General features: G+C 32.1%; 2 protein-coding genes across 2 annotated transcripts; one reads left to right on the top strand and one right to left on the bottom strand.

Annotated features, from left to right (window-relative positions):
• Window positions 1-4,939: 4,939 nt before the first annotated feature.
• On the bottom strand, window positions 4,940-10,836 carry LOC134707503 (uncharacterized). Its single transcript, XM_063567283.1, has 3 exons — window positions 10,668-10,836; window positions 8,934-9,049; window positions 4,940-7,679 (listed from the first exon to the last, which is right to left on the bottom strand). The coding sequence occupies exons 2-3, from the start codon at window positions 9,043-9,045 to the stop codon at window positions 6,874-6,876; spliced, it is 918 nt and encodes a 305-aa protein (XP_063423353.1). The 5' UTR covers window positions 9,046-9,049; window positions 10,668-10,836; the 3' UTR covers window positions 4,940-6,873.
• Window positions 10,837-14,355: 3,519 nt separating this feature from the next.
• On the top strand, window positions 14,356-18,529 carry LOC134707502 (succinate dehydrogenase assembly factor 3, mitochondrial-like). The gene is made up of 3 exons (XM_063567282.1): window positions 14,356-14,435; window positions 16,697-16,903; window positions 18,309-18,529. The coding sequence occupies exons 2-3, from the start codon at window positions 16,721-16,723 to the stop codon at window positions 18,474-18,476; spliced, it is 351 nt and encodes a 116-aa protein (XP_063423352.1). The 5' UTR covers window positions 14,356-14,435; window positions 16,697-16,720; the 3' UTR covers window positions 18,477-18,529.
• Window positions 18,530-19,512: the final 983 nt, after the last annotated feature.

Genomic DNA, 19,512 nt, shown 5'->3' with positions numbered 1-19,512 from the left:
TATACCACAATACAAATAATGAATGATTTAAAAGAAACCTCACAGTACAGAAGTTCAACGATGTTCAAATCTCATAAATCTATTAAAGGTAACAAACACACACACACACACACACACACACACACACACCTGAAATAACCACATGAACTCCAGAAGGATGGAGAAGGAGCAACAACGAATGCGTCGACAGGGAGACCGTAAAAAAATTTTGGTGTTGATTTCGGTCGGAGATTTATGTGTGTCATTAGCACATTACATGAAATTGCTTTGGATCACAGACCAAATAAATATTGAATAAAAAGTGAAGGGGGTCCATAGAACTATGTGTCTTCATTGCAATAACGAAATATTTTTTAGCTTGATAGTGAAAAAAAGGTGTAGTGTTCTGCAGAACCCTGTTTCTTGCTTGCAATGCCGACTGTTATATATTTTTACTATCACAGACGTCATAGGACAATTTCAAAGTCAGAGTGACCTTACTTTTGTAAATGATACACCCCAATCTCATGTGTCAGCATAACAACATTGGTCTACATAAGTTCTATGGTACAACCATTATAAGTGACCTGACTTTTGGATATGACACATCATTGAAGCCCATGATGCAACTGCATACCAAGTTTGGATAACGTGAGTTCAATAGTATAAAAATAACTTGACACAGACGGACAGACACATATTACTATATTAGGTACGTGTAAGCTGTTCACAGTCGAGACATAATGATCCATTATAATATCTATTAATCTGTTATGCTGGACCGTAATCAGTTCCTTGAATAGTTATTTCCAATAAAGAAACAAAGTTGTTATTCGTTTATACCACAATTCTAAGTTCAAAGGGAGCATAACTCTAACATGTCTAAGAAGAATAAAAATTGAATCATAATTTCCTGTCATTTTGCACATCCTTAACAGTAACCTATAAAATTTGATTTTGATATGGTTTCAGAGGGGTGGGATGGCAAGAACAGGGCTGATGAATAGACAGACAGACACACAGACAGATCTACTTTCAATATTATTATTTTAATTACTCTTACATCTCAGCATCACTTGTACATATGTGTTTGAGGCAATATATGTCAAGAATGAAAATTCTAAAACAGAATATCAAAGTTAATTTTACTAGCTAAAATTACATAGTATTTCGTCTAGATGATTTTAAGTTTAAAGCAGCTATATGCGCAAGTTTGTTTTTTGTTAAGGCACAGTTCTGTTTTTGAAGAGAAACCGAATCGGTTAGAAAATTGTAAACACTCTTCCATAACAAAGTTATTTTTCATTTACCTGACTGTATATTTTATGAAACCGTTTTTTTTTTTTTCAAGAGTGACGATTTTCAAAGGATTGTTAAATATTTCGTGGTGGTGTCTTGTAATGGCTTTGTTTGGACTTGTTTGTTTGCTTATGGCCTTGAATGTTTGTCTCTTATAATTTTTGTCAAGCCTGCAACTTTTGTTGCAGAAAGCTCGACATAGGGTAGTGATCCGGAGGCGGCTACGGCGGCGTTAGTTAACTTCTTAAAAGCTTTGTATTTTAGAAGGTAGAAGACCTGGATGCTTCATACTTTGTATATAGATGCCTTATATGACGAACTTTCCGTCAGTCACATGTCCAAAGTCCTTGACCTCATTTTCAAGGTTCAGTGACTACTTGAAAAAAAAAAGTTAACATTTTTTGTAATGTTAATTTTTCTCTTATTATAAGTAATAGGATAACTATATTTGGTATGTGCGTACCTTGCAAGGTCCTCATGCCCGTCAGACAGTTTTCACTTGACCTCGACCTCATTTCATGGATCAGTGAACAAGGTTAAGTTTTGGTGGTCAAGTCCATATCGCAGATACTATAAGCAAATTATTCGGGTATGGAAGGACTGTAAGATGTGCATGTCTAGCTGACAGGTGTCATCTGACCTTGACCTCATTTTCATTGTTCATAGGGCAAAGTTAATTTTTGGAGTTTTGGCCAATTTTTCTAATACTATATGCAATAGGTCTACTATATTTGCTGTATGGAATGCTCGTTAGGTGTACATGTCTAGCTGATAGGTGTCATATGACCTTGACCTCATTTTCATGGTTCAGTGGTCAAAGTTAAATTTTTAAGTTTTGGTCTATTTTTCTAATACTTTATGCAAGAGGTCTACTATATTTGGTGTATGGTATGATTGTAAGGTCTACATGTCTAGCTGACATCTGACCTTGACCTCATTTTCATAGTTCAGAGGTCAAAGTTAATTTTTTTAGTTTTGGTCTATTTTTTAATACTATATGCAATAGGTCTACTATATTTGCTGTATGTAATGCTCGTAAGGTGTACATGTCTAGCTGATAGGTGTCATCTGATCTTGACTTCATTTCCATGGTTCAGTGGTCAAATTATTTTTTTTAGTTTTGGTCTTTTTTTTCTTATACTTTATGCAATAGGTCTACTATATTTGGTGTATGGTATGATTGTAATGTGTACATGTCTAGCTGATAGGTGTCATCTGACCTTGACCTCATTTTCATAGTTCAGAGGTTAAAGTTAAATTTTTGAGTTTTGGTCTATTTTTCTAATACTATATGCAATAGGTCTACTATATTTACTGTATCGAATGATCGTAAGGTGTACAGGTCTAGCTGATAGGTGTCATCAGACCTTGACCTCATTTTCATGGTTCAGTGGTCAAAGTTAAGTTTTTTAAGTTTTGGTCTATTTTTCTAATACTGTAAACCAACTTATTTTCGCGGATACTTTATTTCGTGTTTTACCCTTTCTTGACCACTTCACGGCTATTTTATTTCGCGATTATCTGATTTACTTGATGAAGTTTATTAAGGAAAGATCAAATATTGACATATTCGCCACGATTTATATTTGCGTTATTTTTCTACTCGCGAAAGTCGCGAAAATAAATTGCTTGCGAAAATAAGTTGGTTTACAGTACTATATGCATTATAGGTCAACTATATTTGGTGTATGGAAATATTTTATGAGCTATATATGTCAGTTGCGCAGGTTTTATTTGACCTTGACCTCATTTTCATGGTTCATTGATAATTGTTTCATTTTCCTGGCTAATATTGAGTCTATGTGACAGTTGTAATTAAGCTTTATATTTAGGACTATCAACATTATATCAATGATTAGTAAAGAAGGCAAGACATTCAGCGTGTGCACTCTTGTATTATCTATGTTTTTGCATTTATATATCGCAGATCAAATTTATTCGTTCATAGTGTGCTAATAAACGTTTATTGATTGATATAAGCCTATCAATTGTAATTTTATCGTGTTTTTCTATGTTGTGATGTAATAATATTGTTTCAGAAAAAGGGAGAAGGTTTGGTACCATTAAAAAATTTAATCCCGCTGCAAATGTTTTCACCTGTCCTTAATCAGGAATCTAATGTACAGTAGTTGTCATTTGTTTATGTAATTAAAAATGTTTCTCGTTTCATGTTTTTTTTTATATAGATTATACCGTTGGTTTTCCCGATTGATTGGTTTTACACTAGTAATTCTGGGGACCTTTATGTTCTAGATTCAATCCTTCTTCCCCAGAATGTGACCTCCCGAATAAGATTTATCAGCAGGTTTGTACTAACTTGAGTGCTAAGATGGGTGCCACATGTGTAGCACCTGAGAACATTCCCAGTTTTTGGTGGGGGTGTGTTGATCAGTCTTTTAATAGTGTGTTGTGCTGTTTTGTGTTTTGTCCCACGGCCCCAGCTTTGGTGGGGGTGTGTTGATCAGTCTTTTAATAGTGTGTTGTGCTGTTTTGTGTTTTGTCCCACGGCCCCAGCTTTGGTGGGGGTGTGTTGATCAGTCTTTTAATAGTGTGTTGTGCTGTTTTGTGTTTTGTCCCACGGCCCCAGCTTTGGTGGGGGTGTGTTGATCAGTCTTTTAATAGTGTGTTGTGCTGTTTTGTGTTTTGTCCCACGGCCCCAGCTTGTCTGGCAAAACAACTGTTGGATGTCAGGGCAGAGTAATCTCGGACTACATTGTTTGCTAGTTGGTCATTTTCTTTCTTAGTCGTGGAGTTGTCATTTCACTTCCGAATTATGATATTGAAGTTCCCTTTTTGATATATTTATCCTCTCTTTAGCTTGCCTATCATGTTTGCTTTTTTGTTCCTATTAATCTTCTCTAGTTTATTTTCATCACATTAAAATGGGAGAATGTTGTCCCCTAATCAAAATAACTGATAACTCACTTGTCAATTTTGTCTTGCTCTTCATTTTGCTGCTCATGGTTGCTGTTGCAAATGGTAAAAGGACAAATACAAAGACAGATGCAAAGGGATGTGAATAGCTCACTTAACCATGTGGGTTTGTAACATCATTCAAGGGAAATACCTCATATAAGGGAAGTCTATATGATTTCAGCCATGCAGACCACCATGTAAATATTTTTGTGGTTGGCAGTTTCTATCTACTGCCACAAAATAGACAGGATTGGACTCAAAATCATCATTCAAGAATTATGAATCCTGTAAAAAGACATCTGACTGTTAGGATTTATAAAACTTATTATCAAGTTGCCAAATTGTGAATTTCATGCAGGATGGATAACACATTTGTTTTAACAAAGGATGCTTGTGATCAATTTTGATGTTTAAGTTTATGGAAGACTAACACCAAGTGATGTTAATAGCTCTTTAGACTCTTTGGGCTAGCTGAGTTAAAAAACGCAATATTTTCAAGTAAAGATCTTATCTACATGTAAATTATGCTAGGCAATAAACAGTTGACTTATTATTCTGTTTCTGAGTAGACAAGTCTTATCTCATAGTTTATATATCACTTGTTAATTGTGCAAGCAATCACGTTGTAAGATTCATGTTGGTTTGACCTGTAATTCAAGGGATGAAATAGAAATTCAAGGATGTAAATCACACACCATGTTTCTTGTCTTCTTTCAAAATTAAAAAAAAAATAATCAAACATGAAAACTTTATAAAAGTTTATTATCTGAATATAAATGTAAATCATGTTTTGCTACAGGTACATACAAGGCTATTTTGTCAAGTAAAAAATGCAAAATAAAAAAATAAACATATTCCTGTAAACCAACTGGCAAATTTTTTTTTTTAAATGATACCCAATTTCTTTTTTCACTGAGATTTATTCTTATACGATTTTCTAATTTTCTTGATGTAGTTTCACATGTTCATGATTATTTATATGTACTTTATTTTCATACTTGTAAAATAATTCGCTCACAAAAATAAGTTGGTTTACAGTATTTATCTTATCTTTAATATATAAAAATATAATTGGCAGGTAACATTTTTCCCCATCAGAATTGACATTACAAAAATATGTCATTAGAGATTCTTAGCCACTGGGTTGACTTTTAATATTTTTTGAAAAACAATAGTATCAAAAGGTTCTAACTGTGTAGAAAATTCCCACATAATGTTGGATTAAACAAAATCAAATACAATACATGTATCACAAATAAAATGGCAATATGAATTGTATCAATCAGTTACTGAGTTCATTTCAAGCAAAAACTGACTAAATACAGTATACATATGATGGTGAATTTAAAAATTACTCTTTTTATTAATTTCGCACAGAGATATAAAGCAAGCAGGAGATAGCAGGGTAGTTGTCCTGATAAATACATTCTCTAATTGTATTCTAGCTAGGTCTTAAAGGCGGAGGGACATTGCTTGAATTTATTAGTCTTTTTCAGCAGTCAAACTGATATTTTTAAATTGAAAAGTATTTATATTCCATCATCTTGTGTATACTGCACTTTAAAAAAATAACTATGTACAATATTATATGTTGTTCATAATAAAAACCAAAAGTATATTTCAGCACCAAAGTTAATGTAACTTTTTGTTAAACAAATTCTATAACCCTACTGACTCAAGTCTTTTATAAGAGGTAGCTTTATTCATCATCATGGCTAACTAGATACAAGGTATACATTTATATTACATTAATACATAAAATTCGATAAAACTTCCAAGCCCCCAAAAACGGACCAAATAAACAGAAGAAATGAATTATATTCAGATCATATAATATATAATATTAAAATTATATTCAGATCATTAGCTTGTAAATAATGCTTGTATAGCTTATATCTATACGTGACTGTAAGTTTACTGGTGGAAATTTGAATACCCTAATAGTAAATGTTACAATACCCTGGATTATGCATGATGGTGAGTCACTGATTATTTTTATCTCAGAACTTTTCTCTTTCAAAATACTTTTGATAATAAGCTATAAAGGAAGAGAATCTTACACAACAACAAAATGAAAAGATCAAGTTTATTTTGCTGTTTGAAACTTTAAAGAAAAATAATAATTTCCTTAAGCATATACATGTACCAGCAATGACTATCATATTAGCAAAACAAGGATGTGATGAAAATATACATGCACATATGTGTTAGTGCAGTGTACATGTACTGTAAAATACACATGCAATTTTCATCTGATCACAAAATTAAAATTTCTCTTTCATTATGAAACTAAATGACAGATATTTTTTTTTATATAAATTACTCGAGTAATTTTTTTTCTTCAATTTTCTTTTTTTTCAAAAGATTATTAAGTAAAGAATATACATGTATAACAAATTGAAAGAAAATTTAAACTGAATATCAAGTAAAATAAAATTTGTGTATGAGTATGTATAATTACTATAATCCAGAAATACAAAAATTGTATATTCATGGCATTATATAATTAAATTGAAAAAAAAAACGATGTAATATGTAGAACACAGTATACATTTGCACCTTATAAAAGCAATTAATATTTTATCATACATGTCATAAGTCATGCTATAGTTATCAAAAATCAACTCTGCCATGCACTCTCTGGTTGATTTGGATTCATTTCCGTAATATTTTTTCCTTTTAGAAAGTAGCTTCATATTCTACATTAGACCTAATTGGATATCTATAATAGCGAATAATTATAGTGATAATCTTAACAATAAGGAGAACTCCTGCAGTGCACATCAATACAAGCAAGAAGATAGAAATTCTATATCTTGCATCTAAATCATAATTCTTGGTAAAAGATCCAATTAAGGCAACAAAAAAGACTATATATGGACTGAAAGTGTAACGTACATATTTGTCAATAATAAAATTATCGATAATAAACCATGCAACAATTTCGAAAGAGAGGATTCCAAGTGTAATGGTACAAGCCAATTCCTGCTCCACATCAGCATCATAAACAAGAACAACAACAAGATTTATCAGTGATGCCACTGTTACCCAAGCAGCATAAAAAGCTAAACTATTCTGGATGAAAAATCGAATAAACCATATTTCTTTGGTGGCATCATTTTTAGATAAGTAGGCCAAGTTTCTGTAGAGCTGTCGAAATGAAAGAAACAAACACACATATAATGTGAATGGTGTGATCAAAATGACACAGAGTGCTGCAATTGTATATTGTCTATCCCATATAATGATCCAAGCAATGTTTGCCAAGTTGTTGACGATATAAATGCCATACACAGCCACTGGAAGTACCGACATCGTGTAAAGATAGTGGTTACGGACTTTTCTACAAATGGTTGTCAATACATATACCATGAAGATCCCCTGCCATGTGTAGATGACTCCCCAGATACTGAATGTCCATCCAGCTGGTGTTATTTGAGTGTAGTATTTGTCTGCTATGTCACCAGTAGTGTTCTTAAATAAACCTAAAAGTAGAATTTAAAGCAAACATTTAAACTTTGAATCAAACAACATTTGACTTCAAAACTGTATAAATATATATATGTTCCGGACCATATGCGTATGGTCATGACCATATGGGTATATACTCATATGGTCCCGACCGTACGCGTATGGTCTTGGTAATTAACACTCTGTTACAGTTTAGTTTAAATACGTCTCAACTGTTCATATTGTATGAATGTTCATTAAAAAGACGCTATCATATAGGTAATTTTATATTAATCTGTATAATCATAACAAAAAGATTGGCTAAAAAAAAAAAGTTTCAAATAGTTAATTTTATTAACTTGCCAAAACTATAATAAACACATTTTATACCAATGGTCATTGTCGATGGTCATTACCGATGGTTATTACCGATTTGTTATAACGAGTGAATGACAATATGTCGACTTAAAAGTATATTTAAAAAAATGTCTTAATGAACTGTTACACGAGAAGTCAATTGAAAGTAACACATTTTATTTAAGTTGTCTTGTGAATATGGTGTATTGCAGTCGTGTTACCATATTTGAGATCTAGAGCTTCTTAAAACATGGTAGATATATCGGAATGGCCCATGCAAGACCTCGGTATCACTGTACGCAGCTGCAAAAAAGCTAACTTTTCATTCGCAAACAAAAGATGCAAATGAAAAGGATCGTGCACAACAAGGACTAGTAAATGCAAAAAAGCTGTGATACCGTGTGGAAGTAACTGTCACATCAAGCAAGAATGAAATTAGCGATGCAAACTAACTAGGGCATCAATATTTAATTTTTACGTAGTCTTTGAATTATAAAATTAATACATTGTCGTGTAACCATCATTGCTTTTTGAGATAGTTTTTGTATTGTTACGTTTATAATGTAATTTGAAAAAAAAATACCTATATGGTCCGGCCTGTTAATAACCAAACGAGTATTATACTCATATGGTCCGACCATACACGTACAATTTAATTGACTTTATTGCATACCATATACAAATGTATATACAATGTACAGTACAATACAATACTAGGGCCGACTTTCAATTTATAGTCTAATTTATATACATCAAATAATGTGTGCTAATAATCCACAAGTAGTCAAATGTTGTGTGTTGTGTGTGTGTCACTGTCTTTTAATATGATAGATTACATTGATCATAATACTATATACATGTCAACCTACATTTATGGTTAACTTGTGAGGGATTGTAAAGGTATTTACCCAACAACATAAGTAAAATCTTACCTATATCTCTACCAACTTTAACTGTTGCTAAAGCATTTACAACAATCATCACAGCCCACACAAATATCATACATCCTATAGTCAACAGCTTGGTTGCACTGTGGCCCGACATCTTCCTACAAATCAAATAAAATTCAACGATAAAAAAGCTATATACATGTATATGCACATATTTTTATCTGAGTTCACATTCCTGAAAAAGGAAACATGTACAGCAAGATACTAATAAGTAATTTACAATGTACCACATGGGCCTCTATCATGATTATGGGATATGTAAAATAATCATCATCATCAGTGATAAACTGATTCAAATAAACTATGCATTTAACTACATATAGCAGCTACTCCAAATGCAGAAATGTTCATGTCAATTTTGTTAGCTTTTCGTGCTTGTTTTAATACATTTGCTTTTATTATATATTCACGAAATATGAATCCTATTTATTGATAAGACATGCTAATAAGTGCACTAAAATCGGGGAAAAAATGACCTACTGAAGAGTTGCAACCGTTAATTGGCAATTCAACAAAGACTGGTTGCAAATTGTTTTACTGGTGACGCATATTGAAGACAGTTAAACAGAAATATATATATATGTGTCCGTCAAATCAAAATTAACAAAAAGCCATTGTCTCTGACATATTCATTAAGTGTAACACATGCACATGTAATACCAGATAGATGTATAGTTCTCTTTAAATAACATATATATATATATATATATAAGTGCCATCTTGTAATAAGAAGTGGTTTTTAACAAAAATATTTTTATCACTTAAAATATATATACCCCTCATAAATTAAAATAAAGGGATAGTCATTACATCATACATTGAGGGGATATGTCTCATTTGTGGGATTGTTCTCAACCTGTTAATGATGAATATTCAAGTGATGTTCATTTCATTGACAATTAGCATTGATACATTTATGTTTGTCACAAACATAAATTGTATTTATACAAAAGTAAAGATTCTGGGAGTTGGAACCCGCCTTTTTTGGACGATCAATGCATCTGAATGGTGACATAGTGTTGGAACCCCTTTTATCCTGGGTTGGAACCCCCTTTATAAAATGTCTGGATCTGCCCCTGAACTCCTTTTTTACTCAATAAACATGTATCATGTGTATGGACCTTATTAATATTCCTTTAATATCAAGTATTTGTATAGTAATTTATAAGATCTTATTAAGTTTTTTTTAACACTTTTAGAAGTTTTTTCAGTATAAAAATTGATCTTTTAAATCAGGTTACATGTAATTCAAGATGTTTTGATTATATTTCAGGAATTTGTCACACAAAGGATTTGTATATATACTATACAAAGCCTAGATAGGTCACACCCATATTTATTGACATTGATAGTCCACATTTTCCCTTCAGGCATCATATCAAAAATGTCATCAGGTTAAAGTTATGTGTTTTTTTAAATTTCAATGTATTTATCAAATGTCAATGTATTTATTAAATTTAAATGTATATTTTTAATTTCAATGTATATTTTTTATTTAAATGACAATGTGTAATTTTAAAACATTATACATTGTCGTAAATTTCAATATAAAACAACAAAATATTGTTAATTTATGTACATCAAGGATTTGTAAGTATAAGACCCTTGTTTACATGAGAGACAATGTCTATTTACATCAACGATTCAAACCAGTGTTTGCTATTTTCAAAATATAAAATTCTTTGAAAAGTATCCATTATGATTATGTATACTTACTGAGATACTCGTTTCTCTGACCCAGTTGCGTAATATATTTTAAAAACGTTATAAAAATGCGTTTACAACTTCTCTTCGTATGAACTGAGGTTACGTAATGTTTACAATTTGAAACGTGGGCAAAAACGTGATGTGTCACGTGACACAAAGATCGTACGTAGTGTGGATAATAACATACTAATGACGTTGATGATGATATAAAAAATGTTTTGATCGGTCACTAATATGTGTCATATCATAATAAAAACATGAATAATCTTTTGTTTGTCCACTCAAATTGTTTTAGTGTGCGATATATCATATTTAAGATTTTTTTAGTTCTGAATGCATTGCTGTACCACAGTTCAATAAAATACACCTTAAAAAATTGGCACTGGCTACGGTTACATGGAAATGTAACAATAATAAAAATACTATTGTTACATTGAAGTCTAATTGCTGGAATGGAAAGTTGGGTAAGGAACCGATTAATTGCGAATGTATCAATAATTATCAGTGAGGCTAGTACGGTTACATTGAGTTATTGTTACATGAATAACAGCAGAGACATATTATATTATGTATTATATGTCTCTGATAACAGCAATGTACGTATGCTAGATTAATTAAACTAAAATCTATAGTTTTATTGCTTAATTCGTTCATATGTACTAAATAATACTAGTAATAATGATACATAATAAATCATGTAAATATTATTGTTCAACAATTGGTGTGTAAATAGTTTTACGTATTCATGTTTTTGATGTTCCTTTAAAAACTATACTACTCCAGATTAGGACTGGGTACTCCAAAGGCGAAAAATATAGTTCAATGGTTTCACTTTTTTCATACTCTTTCTTATTACTGTCATTATACTTTTAACAATGGGATGAGATCGTTGATACAAATCAGACTGATTAAGAAACTGAATTGTTCTATCAATTTCCATTCTACGTCAATCTTTAAAGACCCAAATCATTTGTTGCAACACTCGTTATCCTACCTCTATGACAAATATGGTGTTGTTCCCGCAGATAAAGCCCCAAACAACATCGTTTTTGTGTGTAAAACTCATTACAGTAACTGCTTGATAAACGAATTAGGTATTGACAACTGATTCACTTGCATGGAAACTCAACATATAACCTCACGACACTTACCAAAGAGGAAACACTGGATAATCATTGGTCTGTTCTATGTTCCTTTGGAATTTCAACCAAAGATGAAGAACTGGATCTTCCATCATTGTATTGGATACCTAAACTACATAAGTGTCCTTTACAACCAACGGTATATTGCTGAGTTTCCAAGTGCTCAACGAAACCTCTTTCTAAATTATTAACATCTATTTTATCAGCAATCAAAGACGGGCTAAAAGTTATTTTGAAACTACCTATTCTAGAGGTGGCGTGAATCAGATGTGGATACTTAAAAATTCCAAAGATCTTTTAGAGTACATACAATCTAACTCTCTTTCGTCTTGCAATAGTATTAACACATTTGACTTTTCTACACTTTACACAAGTATTCCACATTCCAAACTAAAAGACAAATTGAAAGATTTGGTATTGTGTTGTTTCATAAAAAAAGAATGGCCAACGTAGATACAAGTATCTTGTCTTAGGGAGGGATAAATCCTACTTTGTAAAGGATCACTCTGATTCAAACCAAAAATTCTCTGAAACTGACATTATCAAGATGCTTGACTTTTTTGATTGATAACAATTTTTTTACTTTCGGAGGACATGTTTTTCAACAGACTGTCGGCACTCCAATGGGGACCAATTGTGCCCCCCTTCTTGCCGACTTGTTTCTTTATTATTACGAGACTGACTTCATACATGAACTTCTTAGAAAGGCATATAACAGGGGCGGGGGCGTGGCGGGCGTGCGCCCCCCCCCCTAAAATTTGCAAAGCATGGGTTGTCTTTAACTTTTTTAATATCAGAGGAGACCATTACTTCTTAACATTCAAAGTATATAAAACATCGTGTATGAAACAGCCAATTTAACCAGGGACTCTCTATACTAAGTAACTAAGAATCAACGTGTTTACTTATCAACTATAACTACTGTATACTTCAAAGGAAGGTGATTGAAAAAAAAAATGTTTTTAGCAGTAAAAGTACAAAAATTGTTTCGTTGTATTTGCCGTTTTTATAATCAATTTCTTTGATAATCGAAGTACCGAATTGTGTATACCGTATAACATGTATGGCCGGGATCCCCACAAAATAAAAATAACTTCGCAAAAGCATCTCATTCTGATTTAAGTGGTTTATGGCGAAGACAGTATATATGTCTGGTACAACCTCCGAAAATCCAAAAAATAAAAACAGATATTATGAAAGAACAATTGAAAATCACGGCGAAAAGTAGAAATTTTCGTTTGCAAAATCTAATACTAGTTTCTAGTATTGGTCATGTGAACTGATGTGATCTGTCTTGTCTCACTTTGCTTCGGTCAACTAATCCTTGAAAGACATTGGTGCTGGTAGTTGTGTTAAACAGAAAAACAGAAACACCCCAACAATAAGAAGCCCTTGTTTGCAGATCGTCAATGTGTTTAAGCCATTCAAATAGGTTTTAATTATGTGAAATTAAACCGGTTCACTTAAGAATTACTATCCCCGACAAACTTGGTTAGGACGATGGAAATGTAAAGAGTTCTTTATATTTATTACCTGATATTGATTTATAGATTATTTAAGAAGTGCTGGTGTCTTGATGTAGATTGGTTTGCATAGGAACACAGAATCAAAATAAAATGTTCGCATGATCTTCAGCTTCTGTTTTGGGCTGCAGCTTCATAACTGTAGCTTTTTAAACTCGATCATTGATATGCAATATGAATCTCAGACTCTTACATGTAGTGCATAAGTTATTGGTGTTAAGAGATTGTTGAAGATTTTTCAAGTTTGTAGGAGACTTTGTCATCATAACTTAAAGGTTTTTCGCGGAACAGGAACATGTTGTTTTACATCTGTCCATGATCTTTCAGTCAGTCACTAGTTATTGTAGATTGTTGTCAGGTTAGATTTAGGCGGTTTCTACTTGAAACTTTAATTTCTTGCTTATTGTACCTCACAATAGTTCGAAATACCTACATTGCACCCCTTTAAAAGAATATTTTAAAAAAAATAACCTCAAAAAATTTTTCGCCTCGCTCCGCTCGGCCAATTTAAAAATTGCGCCCCCCCCCTAATCTGAAATCCTGGACCCGCCCCTGAATAAGAAGTAAGCAATATCCTTTAACTTTACTTTCCGCTATATAGATGACGTTCTTTCACTGTAAAATAATTCAAAATTTAGTGATCATGTTGAACCAGAGACATATAATACAATGCATTATATGTCTCTGGTTCAACACAATCCATCGAACTATAGATAAAGAATACAACAGACCAAATTTTCAAACTATTTTTTTATCTGTACAGAATGAAGATGCCCGAAATTAATGTATTTTTTCATCTTCTATTGATGTACTTATTTATTCAAGTTATAACTGCATTATGTATTATTGTATTTTATTTTATTTGTATTTTTTCCCTTTTCTTTTTGTATTAATAGTTTTTGAAGGCCTCATGGAAGTTAAACATGTCATTTTTAAATGTGTTAAATCATTTCATTATTATTATTATCATAACAAGAGGTGTGCCTTCAATGGGAGAAATTCTTTTACAGATAATATTTTTTGGTTATTTACCGTACATTACCCTCCCCTCTATATGTTTTACCCTTGAGTTTTTACATAATTTTGTTTGTGGATAATAACAGGGGAAATCGGTAAACACAATTTGATAAATCTTTCTATTGATATGAAACTAGTAAAACGGTTAAATTTCCTGCCCATCAGACTTCCATTACATTTTTGGTTTATTTGGCCAACAAAAATCCCAAAAAAAACAAACCCAACTTTTGGATGAAATCATACAGTTGGATGTAAAATAATGTTTATAATCAGGTTTTGACAATTTCCAATAATGAATCACTACTGATTGAGTTCCATTCCCATGCAATATAAATTGAATAACACAGTGCAAAGGAGTAAGTTCAGTAAGTAGATATAGGAAGATGTGGTGTGAGTGCCAATGAGACAACTCTCCATCCAAAGCCCATATTTGGCCCTGATTCAGTGATTATAAAGTTAATTATAACAGTATGATGAAAAATGTTTTAAGTTGACTTTAAGACATGTTAGAAACTTAAATAGAACTTTTTTTGTCTAATTTTAATTTTAAAACGTTGATATTTACATCCAAAATAGGTCTAGATAAGAGTTATTTGGCAAATTTAGGACCAGGACACATGGAGTGCAGGCGTTGACAAAGTAAACATTCAAGTCCTACAAACATTATTTTAAAAGATCTTTGTTGCGCTCTATGTTTCCTGTTCAATAATCGGAGAAAGGAGTAAGTTCGGTAAGGGCCATATTTGGCCCCAATTATAAAGTTCATAGTTAAAAGACAACAAATGTTTTAAGTTGCCTTAAAGACATGTTAGAAAGTTAAACAGAACTGTTTTTGTCAAAGTTTAATTCTAACACGTTGATTTTTACATCCAAAAAAGGTCAAGATAAGGGATTTTGGTGAAATTTGACAAAATCAGCTAGATTTCAAACAAATAAAGGACCAGGAAACATAGAGTGCAGGCGTTGACAAGCTTAAGATTCAAATAAGACATGTGAAATGTCTTCACAAACACCAGTTTAAAAGATCTTTGTTGTCGACGTATGCGCTCTATGTTTCCTGTCCAATAATCTATGGAAATTCACCCATTTTCATTGATTTTTTCATGAAAAATCAATATCAGTACAACTTGTGACGTCATAATGAAACGCAGAAACGTAAAAATTTCAACAAAGTGGTTTATATCCAAGCTAGTCAATGTATTAGCTATAATTTATCATGATATTAATCGATTAATCCGAATTTGAAATTTACGCTAAAAAAGGGGGCCATTTTAGCACAATATCGAACATACTCCTTTGCTATTTTCACTTACATTTTCATCGAAATCAAAATAAGTACTATTTGTGATGTCATCGAGTAAACACAGGCACGTAACTTTTCAACAAACAGTGCTTATTATCTATCTAGTCACTATATTAGCTATGATTCATTGTAATATTGGTCAATAAATTCTAATTTGAAATTTTAGCTAAAAAGAGAGGCCATTTTAGGACCTTACCCAAATTACTCCTTACCTTGGCTTTTTCTAGTAAATTACGTCCTTTTAACCTTTCTTACATTATTATATTTATAAGGGCATACACTACAGTTTTGATCCCATGGTGAATTTGAAAAATTTCATAGGTGATTTGTTAATAAAAAGTGGTACAAGGAAGCTTCATACATAATCGAGCCAAATGTAATTTTCTGAAAGAGGGGTCTTGAACTATTTTCCAAGTTAAATTTTTGTGTTATCAACATCATACGCTCATTACTTGTAAATGTATCATTTCCTGAACCAGTTATAAACAAATTTTTACTATTTGATGCATTCATTTGTACATGCAGGGAAATGATAAACGCACAACCCTACTTTATTGACTTTAAATATGTTAAAAAATGTTCACACAATCATTGTATTATTCATGTGATATGATTACCTTAAACAAATATTTTATGTGACACTAGTGCTCTATGTTAATTTTGGATAACTGTTTTAATGATAACACATCATTGTCATCATGTTTGTAACCATATTTATTTTACAATTGCTCACAAGTTTTTATTCTGAGTCTGACATTACAGATTTGTGGTCAATAGTCATTAGTGGTTGTGTAAAGTGTTTTTGGTGGTAAATCTACAAGGTTGAATAGACCCCTAAACAACTAAACAAACCTCAATATCCTTTTACCGGTATATTATGTACACAAGCCTAAGGATTCTTTGATAGATTGCCATTCAAAAGTTAAGGAAGTTTATTAATTTAAATCATAAAATAAAATTGAGAATGGAAATGGGGAATGTGTCAAAGAGACAACAACCCGACATCATGTACAATGTATATATACACATGAAAATGAACTTTTTCTTTTGCAGGTTTAGTCTGAAGAAAAATGAAGAATGTCAGCACCTAGTATAAGTCAAGTTTCAAGGGTGAGGGCACTCTACAAAGCAATCCTCCGGATACATAGAGGACTACCCCTACAGATGAAAGCTATGGGAGACCAGTATGTCAAAGATGAATTCAAAAGACACAAAGATGCTCCTCCACTAGAAACAGGAATTTTCATGGATGAATGGACTGTAAGTCTTTTAGTGAAGCCAGCTTTGAGTGTGTAAGCTTAAGGAGAAGAAAAAAGATTTTAGCCCTAAATTTGATATGTATTTTAACTGTCTTTGATTTGCAGAATGATTGGTCTGACTTGCAGAATCAAATGTTAAAACATAGTTTCCAGGGTTATACAGCAATTCAGTAACCTAACAAAATTATTTTTTTACTTGCTTGCTTAGAAACAAAAAAGAGTGCAACTGTCACTAATAAGGTGTCAGACCACCAATTAAAAGTCCCTATCTGTTCAACCAAATTTTGCAATTTTTATAGCTTTCTAATTTTTTTTATCTTAAGTTTAACCTCTAACAAACCAGGTATGTCCTGAATCGTACAGGTATCACTTTTCTTCATGCCAATTTTGAACATACCTTTAAAGCCATAAAAGAAAGAAGAGTCCTTCCGAACTGATGTACAACTAAAAAAAAAACCTGGTTTTCTTGACATCTTAAATTAGTATACTATGAAGGGCATTAATCCTCTATTTTTTATGTCAACTCATAGACAAGTTAATTTGGGCTCAAAATGGTCTTAATATATTTCTCTTTCACCAAAAGTTTCATTTCTGTAATTTGTTGGGTAGTTTAAGTAAACAATGACAGCAAATGCACTATTTTTTGTCCAAGTACGCCTACTTTCACATACATGTATGTTCTAAACACTGGTGTGACACCTAAAAGACATCCACACAATATATCTATTCACTGGACAACATATGAACTGTACGTTAGTTGCTATTAAAAGATTAGCTTTTTTGTTCTAAACATATGAATCTGCCATATTGTTTCAACCAAGCTTCACTTATATTCACTATCTGAAGTCCTTTCTTTAAAAGGACTTAAAAATGTATCTCTTTTTTTATCTAAGAATTTAAATTAAAGAAGAAGTAAGATAAATATTTAAAATTAGACAGCAAATCAATGGTTCACCCACTGTATCACTAGTTTATCAACACTGAGGTTGTCTTAATTGTGGGTCTCCTTGGGGTCTAAGCTTGACGTGTGATTGCTGATTTTTTGTAAGCGTGACACGTGAAAGTCAAATTATTGTTGCGTGAAAGCGGGAAATGAGGTCTTGCAGGACCGGGAAATGACAATAAAATGAGAATTGCTTACGTACATAGTGTAAGCGGGATACAGGAATCTGACAAAACAGTAAGCGGGATCTGGGATCGGAACCCCCCAATGAGACCCCTTAATTGAATAGCATTGTCAGTTTTATCAATAAGCCAGGCTTTCATCTTCCTCCACCAATAAAAACTGAAAATCATATTGTACTATCCAATAATAATGTAAAATGTGTTTTAACACCAAAAAATCAATAAATCTTATCATTTTACATAACCTTTCTTGTTAACATTGATATTTTTTATTATTACAGAAGTATTATTTAACCATTGGCAAGCAGCTGGCTGCTAGAAAGAAGGTTCAGACTATTGGAGTTGACCTTTCTCCTGAACTCTTAGACTGTTTCCAGAATGATCAAGTGGCTCAGTTATTTGAACTTTTCAAAGAAACCAATAAACCTTTAAACGATGAAGACATTTAATGTGTATAAAATAGATATGTAAATAATTTGTTAATAAAATGTTATGAACATTCTGTACCATTGACAATTCTTCTGCCAACTAATTGGTGACTGAGGTTTTATAATTAAGTCAATTTTTATGGGTAAACTAAGTGCAATTTGAAGTAAAACCCATAGTAGAGTAAATGTCGGGTAAAACATTATTTGTGTTATTCAATGTTTTAAATCCAGTGCAACCAACTTGTTTTTACATATACATGTACATTCAAAATGTGAACATCACTGTTGCTAACATATGTAGAACTTTTTGATTTTTGTCTTTCATGTTACTTCTGTTGCAGAAAACAATACACAGGGAGTAATCTTGATTTTTGTCTTGCATGTTACTTCTATTGCAGAAAACAATACACAGGGAGTAATCTAGGTGGTTCAAATACATGTGTAAATACGTACAAGCTAAACAACATTTGTTTGAGGAAATGAAAATTATATATTTGGCTATATGCAGACTTTGGAAAAACCATGAAATCAGATATCTAGGAAAACGCAAGATTACCTTAATCCACAAAAATAAAATGAATCCACAGTAAGCAAATACTCTTACAGAGGCTTCTTATTTTCTAGATATCTGATGAAGATGTAAAAAATGATGGTCCAAAAAAACGCTGCTAAAGTGGTTTAGGTGTGTATAGTAACTGTTTGATCAAGTTGTTTTCTGTTTAATTACTGTACATATTTATAAAGGACTTGAATGAAATTCACCAAAATATAAAACAAGTAGACAATTATCTATCAGAGTCATAGGCGGATGCAGCTGGGGGCCTTTCAAGGGGAAAATCTGGTTGATTATATAGGGAATCATTGAACCATGACTGGAGTAGGCCACCCTTAGGTCAGTCAGCGGGCCCCCTTAGGAAAAGTTCTGGATCCACCACTGAGAGTGCAAATGTAATCATATTAGATATAAGAGTGCACACACTACAATGTCTTGCCTGTGTTACTTATCATTAAATTTATGTTGAAAGAATGTAACATGAAGTTTTACCATAAGTAACAC

Source organism: Mytilus trossulus, chromosome 2 (genome assembly GCF_036588685.1).
Source record: "Mytilus trossulus isolate FHL-02 chromosome 2, PNRI_Mtr1.1.1.hap1, whole genome shotgun sequence".
Taxonomy (NCBI): Eukaryota; Metazoa; Mollusca; class Bivalvia; order Mytilida; family Mytilidae; genus Mytilus; species Mytilus trossulus.
This window is presented reverse-complemented; position numbering and strand designations above follow the sequence as displayed.

What these genes read in the sequence shown, in the direction of transcription:
- LOC134707503 (XM_063567283.1), bottom strand. Translation starts at nt 9,045, where the DNA reads ATGTCGGGCCACAGTGCAACCAAGCTGTTGACTATAGGATGTATGATA. An exon ending in TAAAGTTGGTAGAGATATAG is followed by an intron (nt 7,680 to 8,933) that starts GTAAGATTTTAC and finishes TTCTACTTTTAG; the next exon opens with GTTTATTTAAGAACACTACT.
- LOC134707502 (XM_063567282.1), top strand. Translation starts at nt 16,721, where the DNA reads ATGTCAGCACCTAGTATAAGTCAAGTTTCAAGGGTGAGGGCACTCTAC. An exon ending in TTTTCATGGATGAATGGACT is followed by an intron (nt 16,904 to 18,308) that starts GTAAGTCTTTTA and finishes TTATTATTACAG; the next exon opens with AAGTATTATTTAACCATTGG.